Source organism: Dipteris shenzhenensis, chromosome 12 (genome assembly GCF_047967505.1).
Source record: "Dipteris shenzhenensis isolate YYH24624 ecotype China chromosome 12, Dip_SZ_1.0, whole genome shotgun sequence".
Taxonomy (NCBI): domain Eukaryota; kingdom Viridiplantae; phylum Streptophyta; class Polypodiopsida; order Gleicheniales; family Dipteridaceae; genus Dipteris; species Dipteris shenzhenensis.
This window is the reverse complement of record NC_141607.1, coordinates 38,743,485-38,752,205: the sequence shown is the minus strand read 5'-3', so window position 1 is coordinate 38,752,205 and position 8,721 is coordinate 38,743,485. Positions and strand designations below refer to the sequence as shown.

The 8,721-nt window shown below is 45.6% G+C and overlaps 1 protein-coding gene across 5 annotated transcripts; it reads right to left on the bottom strand.

The window, feature by feature from the left end:
- Positions 1-1,429: 1,429 nt before the first annotated feature.
- On the bottom strand, positions 1,430-5,191 carry LOC147896194 (pentatricopeptide repeat-containing protein At2g03380, mitochondrial-like). Of its 5 annotated transcripts, XM_087383035.1 has the most exons (4): positions 5,123-5,191; positions 4,794-4,970; positions 4,633-4,715; positions 1,430-4,524 (listed from the first exon to the last, which is right to left on the bottom strand). In XM_087383035.1, the coding sequence occupies exon 4, from the start codon at positions 4,432-4,434 to the stop codon at positions 1,690-1,692; it is 2,745 nt and encodes a 914-aa protein (XP_087239161.1). In that variant the 5' UTR covers positions 4,435-4,524; positions 4,633-4,715; positions 4,794-4,970; positions 5,123-5,191; the 3' UTR covers positions 1,430-1,689. The 5 variants fall into 5 exon arrangements, with proteins under 5 accessions (XP_087239161.1, XP_087239157.1, XP_087239158.1 ...); XM_087383031.1 differs by lacking the exon at positions 5,123-5,191 and having other exon boundaries at positions 4,794-5,090; XM_087383032.1 differs by lacking the exon at positions 5,123-5,191 and having other exon boundaries at positions 1,430-4,512; positions 4,794-5,090.
- Positions 5,192-8,721: the final 3,530 nt, after the last annotated feature.

Below are 8,721 nucleotides of genomic sequence, written 5' to 3'. Positions count from 1 at the left end.
TTAAACTGATGTATGGCTGTTTACTCTCCAGAATATCATGTAGGTACTCTAAATAATTGGGGTTGCTTTTTGCACTCCTTGGGAGCTGCCATGTGCCCTCCCTAAAGCAGATGTACTAGAGGGTTTCTTGCTGTCCCATAGACCTTTTGGTCTCCAGTGGACGTTAATAGACTTTTTCTTTCTTTCTTTCTTTCTCTGTTTCACTCTACGCACCCCTCAACCTTTAACTGCAACTACGCAATTCTTAAGCGGCATGCTTCACGCATCCCTCGACCTTTGACTGCAACTAACTAACACTGCAGGATTCTCTAAAACCATGTCCATCGCAGCGTCTATCCAATACACACATCATGCATCCCCATCGCAACCATAACAGGTATTGACGGAAAATTCAATCTCTCCACCCATCGCACCTATCGACAGAACATCTAGTTCCCCCCAAACACATAAATCAGCCCCAAATTCTGATCGCTTCTTGCCAGATCCTCACGCAAAACGTCTATTTAAAAAACACACACACAGTAAGACTCTGCATAGATACACAGCCCCAAACTGTCATGGCGGCGTCCCAGATCGTCACGCACAACACATGTGTGGTCCTTCTCCAGTTCGTGCTTCTTCTCGCACCCCAGAAACACACTCCACACCCACCTAAAGCTTCATGCAGCGCGTCCAGGCACTCCGACAACAAATTTCATCTCAGAACCCGAAATCAGAACTTGGTAAAAACTTCCCAGACACGGTTGCATCGAATTTTGCAGATGAATCTACACTCCAGAGACGACGAAAACATACGCAGACCAACACTAGAGCACAAACCTTCACAATCCGCCATTTCCGTATCGAAATCTTTACAACAAGACGCACACGATGCATACACGACCATCTTGCAGCTGCACCACAAGCATACATGCATTTTATAAACATGCAAGTGCTCCTACCTCCTGTCAGGGCAGATAAAAATATGCCTGACAGGGATGATCCCCCATACTTTGCTCTCCGATTCTCTGAAGAGGTGCAAGCCAAGAATGGCTGCCCTCTTCAAGCATCGGTACACCGCTACATCCCTATCTACACACGCTATCACGAATCGAACTCCTGCATCGCCACACCCAAACGAGCGAGCCAAATCGTCCTCCTGTGTCGCCACGCCCAGACGAACGCCGCCACAAAACAACAAAAGCTTTCAAAAGCTAAGAGACAAGACCACTAACAATACGTAATACACTAACCCTAAAACTAACTACCCTATTTTAAACACTAACCATCGTGTTTTAAACACTAACCATCATTATAATCCGAGTCAAATTGACTCGGATTAAACGATTTTCTAGAACGGCCACCACTACCCCTACAAACCCAATGGACCCTTGCAGGGCCAAAAATCTATGAGAGCATGACCATTCTCAAGTTCATGTATGCAGCAGTCTTAATGCATAATCTCCTCTATTTTGAATCTGGATATAATCATACTGACAGGGCTTGCACATTCTACAAGTATCGATTACACATAGCACAGAATTCCTCTTTGTCCGGTTTCTCTGCAAAGCCCTATTCTGCTCCTCAAAAAATCTTAATCTGCAGCCAGATCTAGATTCGGTAAATGACCCCTTTTCATTTGTGAGCTTTAAAATAATACAGCTTTCGATACTTGGGCTGTTACCCACCACAAACTCGTACAGGTTCTGGTTAGGCTTTTTTCAGCTCCTGTATTCTATATGCATCATCCCACCTGCCAGCATTGGCATAGACACTTGCCATAAGCACGTACGGAGTAGCAGAACCTGGAGTCTTGTTGAGCAGAAGCTGAAAGCATCTCTGTCCTAGTTCTGCTTCCCCATAAGTTTTGCAAGCACTGAGCAAAGCTGTCCATGTTCCCTCAGAGGAGGGACTCCACATAGTTTCAAGAAATTCTTCTGCCTCCTCTAGATGTCCTGATCGCGCAAAAAGATCAACAATGCAAGTATAGTGCTCTAGTGTGGATGCAACACCATAATCTTTCCTCATCCTCATGAAATATGCCTGACCCTTGAGTACCAGGTTCATATGGCTGCATGCAGTAAGAAGAGATGTGAAGGCCATAGCATCTGGCTTCGCACCTTGTTCTTGCATGTCCTCGAAAATCTGTATAGCCACGTTGCCTTCATGGTTCATGCCATGTCCTTTTACTATTGCACTCCATGACACTACATTTTGAGCTGGCAGTTTCTCAAATACTTCCCTTGCCTCTGAAAGTGAGCCACATTTGGCGTACATGTCAACCAAGGTGCTGCCCACAAAAACATCTCTTTCAAAGCCCTTTCGTACAATCTCAGCATGTGCTTTTCTACCTATGCCTATTGCTCCCATTCTGCCACAAACTTTCAAGACACAAACAAATGTAAGGTCGTTTGGACAGATGCCTTCCACTTGCATCTGTTCAAAACATTTCAGAGCTTCCTTAATAGGGCCATGTTCTGCATATCCTGCAATTAGTGCAGTCCACGACACAACATCTCGTACTGGCAACTTGTCGAAGACTTCCTGGGCCTCTGATAGTGAGCCACATTTCACATACATGTCAACCAAAGCATTATTGACATTAAGATCTCCTCCAATCCCCCTTTTTGCAACCTCAGCAAGTATCTTTCGACCCTTTTCTATAGCTCCCATGCTGCCACAAGCTTTCAAGATACAAACAAACGTGACAGCATTTGGAGAGATGCCCTCCAATTGCATCTGTTCAAAACATTTCAGCGCTTCCTGTGCAGGTCCATGTTCAGCGTAGCCTGCAATCAGTGCGCTCCATGACACAACATTTTGAACTGCCAGCTTGTCAAAAACTTCACGTGCCTCTGAAAGTGAGCCACCTTTGGCATACATGTCAACCAAAGCACTGCCAACAAAAAGGTCTCCTTCAAATCCTTTCTGTGCAATCACAATGTGTATTTTTCGGCCCTTCTCCATCGCTCCAATGCTGCCACAGGCCTTTAAGGAACAAGCAAACGTGATAGCATCTGGACAGAAGCCCTCCACTTGCATGCGTTCAAGACAAGCCAGTGCTTCCTGACCAGGTCCATGCTCAGCATATCCTGCTATTAGTGTGTTCCAAGATACCACATCTCGATCTAGCAGCTTGTCAAAGGCTTCCCTTGCCTCTGAAAGTGAGCAACACTTGACATACATGTCAATCAACGAATTACCCACAAAAACATCGTTTTCCAATCCCACTTTTGGAATCTCCATGTGTATTTCTCGGCCCTTGGCTATGGCTCCCACGCTGCCACAAACTTTCAAGACACAGCCGAATGTGACAGCGTTTGGAGAGACACCCTGCAGCTGCATCTGTTCATAACAAATCAGTACTTCATGGCCAGGCCCATGTTCAGCATATCCTGCAATCAATACAGTCCAAGACACAACGTCTTTAACTGGAAGCTTGTCAAAGACTTCCTGTGCCTCAGAAAGTGAGCCGCATTTGGCATACATGTCAACTAAAGTGTTGCCAACAGAAATATCTCTTCCAAATCCCTTTTGTCTAATCGCAGCATGTATTTCACGGCCCTTGCCTATGGCTCTCATGCTGCCACAAGCTTTCAAGACAAATACAAACGTAACAGCGTTTGGAGATATACCCTCCATTTGCATCTCTTCAAAACATTTTAGTGCTTCATGACCAGGTCCATGTTCAGCATACCCTGCAATTAGTGATGTCCATGACACAACATCTCGAACTGGCAGCTTGTCAAAGGCTTTCTGTGCCTTTGCAATCGAACCACATTTTATATACATATCGACCAAACTGCTGCCAACAAAAAGGTCTGTTTCAAATCCCTTTTGTGCAATCTCAGCATGCACACCGCGGCCTTTTTCCACATCTTTCAGGCTAGCACAAGCTTTTAGTAAGGCCATAAGCGTGTAGCTGCTAGGATTTACACTATCCTCCTGCATTCTCTGGTAGAGGCTGAGAGCATGCTGAGCTTGTCCACATTGGATATACCCTGACATGAGAGAAGTCCATGAATGCTCATTACGGTGATGCAGCCTGTCAAAAACTGCCTGAGCATCGAGCATACTTCCACATTCCACAAACATTGGCACAATGTAGTTCCCAACCGCTGTTTCCAGCCCGTTATTACAGATGTCTGCGTGCACACGCTTGGCATCTGCTAGAATTTTTTCTTTCCTGCACCTCTGCAAGATGGAGATAAAGATTTCGATGGAAGGCAGGTCAATCGTCCCTTCCGAATTACTGAGTGTCTTCTCTAAACTTACCATCTTCCCAGCATTGCCCTCTTGTACTCCAGATCCAAAGGTAGCCTGGCATGTATTATCGGCGTGTGATAGTTCCTCCTCCAAGACAAGGCCTCGAGAATTTGAGCACGTCTGTTCTTCCGTTGAATGCTGACCAGATGCTTTGCTTCTCTGATTCTGATCCTCATTTTTCTCAAGCATAACATTAAACCAACTTGGAGTGTACCACCCATTTGGCAACAGCGCCTCCTTACTGCTTCGATGGCTGAAATCTGGAGTCTTTGGAGTTGTCTGTTAAAACTCACGATAGACTCATCCATCTAAAAAAAATAGGCTACGATGTATAAACATTAGGTGAGCAATTTCAAAATAATTCGCCCAGCCCCTTTGGTCACTTACTTCGTTATTTTCAAGGTCCCACTGAGATGGATCCGCAAAGGAATCCTGCCACAGTCTTTCTGTACGTATCCGGTGCTCCTCATCTGCCAAACAGAAGAAAAAGTGAACCTTCTCGAGACAAAAATTTTCCCCAGAAAGGAAAGGTATGTAGAGGAGCAAACCTGGACTCCAACTTCTTGCGGGGAACGAAAATTCGTGGAGAACGTCAGAGGTGAGTGTTTGCGGATTGCTTCGTTTGATGATGTTAGATTTCAAAATACGGTTTTCAACTTTAATGGGACGGTGCCCTAGTGCTGCTGCTGCTCTTGTAGTGAGGGAGCTTTGGTCTTGGTGAGTGCCTGAGAAAGGGCTTGAAGAGTTCAGGTGCAGATACAGACATGGATCTTCTTCTGCCAATTTTGAACTTTGGATAGTAGAAGGTGACAACATCTCACCCTACAAGAGCTTTAGAAACAAGACCAACTCATAAGGTGGCAATTCCACTACATACTATCCACAATGATTTGCCTTACACAACGAAGTATTCCCCCCTCCTTGAGACAAGGGGCTTGCTTCCCTCTCTGATGGACACCACTTCTGCTAATCAAATGATGCAAATTAGGCCTTCTACAACTTGGAGAGTTTTAATGCACCCGTGTCCATGCATGCTCAACCAATGGGAGCTGATTGTTGCTGCCCCGTCTCCTCCATCCTCGCATGTCTGTAATCCCCTCAACTAGAACAACGAACTATAGGCCATGCGTGGTCATGCCCCTGAGCTAGCTACCCGAGTTCGATTCCCTTTGGATCCCCGTCGTTGCATGTCATCAACGTAGACCACAGTCGCATGTGCCCCTTGTAAATGGCCATGTGTGAATGCAAAGGAAAAAGATTATTATTATCCCAATACGCATATCATGTGCTATGTTCTCGCATTTGTACCAGATTGTGTCCCTTGCTGCCTCTCATCATGAGCCATGGGCCGAATTTGCCCCTCATAGATGGTATTAACTAGAAAAGAATTCGAGACAAGAGGCTAGATGCTAGGCATGGCGACGCTCGAGGGCCATATAGGAAAAGGGAACGTGAGGGGAGAAGCGTTAACATGGGTGGGGAAAAGGGATTAAGAGGGGTGGGAATGAAGAGGGAGACTATGGCACAAGGGGAGAGGGAGAGGGGAAAGAGGAGCATGTACATAATGGGATGAGGAATGTAGAGAGATGGAGACATCAAGGAAGGAGGGTCATGCTTTATTTGAAAGGAAGGATGGGGGGAAGAAATCAAAGTACTAGCTAGGTGGCTTTACAAGAATGAGCGTGTCCCATCAAGGAATAGCCCCCTCCTTTTATAGCCAAGAGAGGGGGTCTCTCCCAATAAATGCATCCTCCCACATGCATGGTGTGTGTGGAAGAGTCTCCCATGTGGGCTAGGCGGTTACGCACTCTCAATTGTGTGCGACAACCCTTTGCCTCATTTTTCCACATAAATCAACCCCCATGTCCTAAGTCTAAGATACTCCCTTGGTCTCTTCCCAATTTTATGATACATTCAAACATCTAGGAGGACAAGTGGAGGGTTGGCACAAGGAATCTTGCCACCTCATCCTACTTTCCCATTATTTAACTTGCATTCTTGGACTTTCTACACCCCCCCCCACATGGGCCTGTCCTACATGGAGGGAATAATCCAATATAAAATCCATCTCCACCTATTTTATATTACTTCTCCCATGGTCCTTGGGCCATATCTCACTAAATGCAGGCATGGGACCGCCCAGGTGGAGGGGTGGTACATGGAGGACCCATGCCACCTTATCATTTTATATTATTACTACCATGGATTATGTACAACACACCTTATGGGTCCTCTTACGTGGAAGGGTGGCACATGGTCATGCCCTGCCACCTCAACCCTGGGCCTTATGCACATCATATTTTATTATACTATTGCCACACATACAAGCACACACACATATTTATGCCTTTTACTTTGGTCAAATTTATCCATAACAGTTCCCCCCCCCAGGCAGGGAATGCACAGCATTTCCATCACGCACAAAGAAGGGCTTGAGATAACGCTTGTTGATCACCTTCTTGCCATATGGCTCATGCAACTCCTGAACTTGTACATACCCATTGCTACGTTCCTTGATGACTTTGTATGGACCAGTCCACAGTGGCAGGAACTTCTTATCCATTTGGTGGTCCAATCTGTTATCAAAGCATAGCACAACATCCCCCTCAGCAAAGTGTCTTTCCCATCCCTTGCGAATTTTAGCATCCAAGCGGGCCTTTTGTTGATTCTTTTGGATCTCTGTTTGATGTAGTGCAAGGCGTCGAGTTGTACCGACCTGGCCTCTACATGTTCATCTTCTGTCATCCTCTATTCTTGTGCCAATCTCAAGGCCGGAATCTGTATCTCTAGGGGTAAAACTACCTCAGTACCATACATCAATGCTAGAAGTGCGATGATCAATACCCATGCGATCCATGAGCAACTCCACTGCTTCATTTAAGAATGGACTCCTATGGTCAAATACTATTTCCATGGGTGTCCCAAACCTTGTGCAGATACGTTCAAATATGAAATTTGAAACTACCTTACCATTTGTAGCGGGGAGGGCAATACTTCAGCCCACTTAGTGACATACTGAGTGGCTACCAAAAGATACTTCTTTTTGTGGGCAGTCATGGGTAGGGGCCCAACAAAATCTATTCCCCACTTATGAAACGGATGGATGGACATCACTGGGTGATGTTTCCCAGGATGCAAATCCTTCCTACCAAAGAATTGGCATGGTTCACAAGTTTTGCAATACATAGTGACATCCTTGAACAAGGTCGGCCAATAGTACCCAGCATGTAAAATCTTCTTAGCTGTATAGTCACCGGCATAGTGGCCTCCACAAAATCCATCATGATAATGCTTCAATACCTTAGATACTTCATTTGCATCAATGGACCGTCTTAGTACCCCATCCAGGCCTTGACGGTATAACACCCCTGAGAGTGCTCTCAACGGAAGCAAGAACGGAAGAAGGAGAGAGAGAGACAGAGACAGAGACAGAGAGCCACAATGTTTTGGTGGGTGAAGAACCACCCTAATCTTCTTTTTCATTCATTTATATATGTGTTTGAGTATTGTACATAACCGGGGTAAAGGCACAGTGACCTTTAACCCCCACAACCTCCCACTTAAAGGACAATGTGCCTTTAAGGGAGAACAACCAGTGAGCATACTATCCAATGCCCATCAATACACAACAATACTCAAACCGCTGACTAGATAGACTCTTCGTCAGCATATCTGCAGGGTTATCATCTGTATGAACCTTGACAAGCTCTATGCGCTTGTCCTCAAGTACCTCCCTAATGAAATGGTACTTGACCTCAATGTGTTTGGAAGACCGGATTCCGTGCTAGCTGAATAGCACTCATGGAATCACTATGCAATGTCGGTACACCTGTGTGAATCCCCAAATCTCCCACTAGCTGATCAAGCCATATAGCCTCCTTGCAACCCTCTGTGGCTGCAACATACTTAGCCTCTGTGGTAGACAAAGCAACGCACTTCTGTGCGCGAGACATCTACGACACTGCACCACCTGCAAAGGTGAACACATAACCAAAAGTGGATCTCCTACTATCCACATGCCTTGCATAGTCTAAATCTGTGTACCCAAGTACACGCATGTCTCCTTTACCAAAGCAGATGCACATCTCCTTGGTACCCTTCATGTACCTCATGATGCACTTAACTGCCTCCCAATGCCTCTTTCCTGGATTAGCCATATACCGGCTAACAACTCCCACTGCAAATGCAATGTCTGGTCTAGTAGCTATCATAGCATACATAAGACTCCCAACTGCTGATGCATAAGGAACCTTGGCCATCATGGCCCTTTCCTCATCTGATTTGGGACTATCTGTATGACTCAGTTTCACATATGGAGGCAATGGAGTACTCACTGCCTTCCCCCCCTCCATATTGAAACGCTGCAATACTTTTGTAACATACTCTTTTTGTGAAAGCCAAAGGAGTTTCCTACTCCGATCACGCGTGATGCGCATACCAAGAATATGACCTGCAAGTCCCAAATCCTTCATATCA

Excerpts from the sequence above, each read along its gene's own strand:
- LOC147896194 (XM_087383031.1), bottom strand. The coding sequence starts at position 5,061 with ATGTTGTCACCTTCTACTATCCAAAGTTCAAAATTGGCAGAAGAAGAT. Across the intron at positions 4,716-4,793 it reads CGCAAGAAGTTGGAGTCCAG|ATGAGGAGCACCGGATACGT; the intron begins GTTTGCTCCTCT and ends TCTGTTTGGCAG. Across the intron at positions 4,525-4,632 it reads GGGACCTTGAAAATAACGAA|ACAACTCCAAAGACTCCAGA; the intron begins GTAAGTGACCAA and ends GAGTTTTAACAG.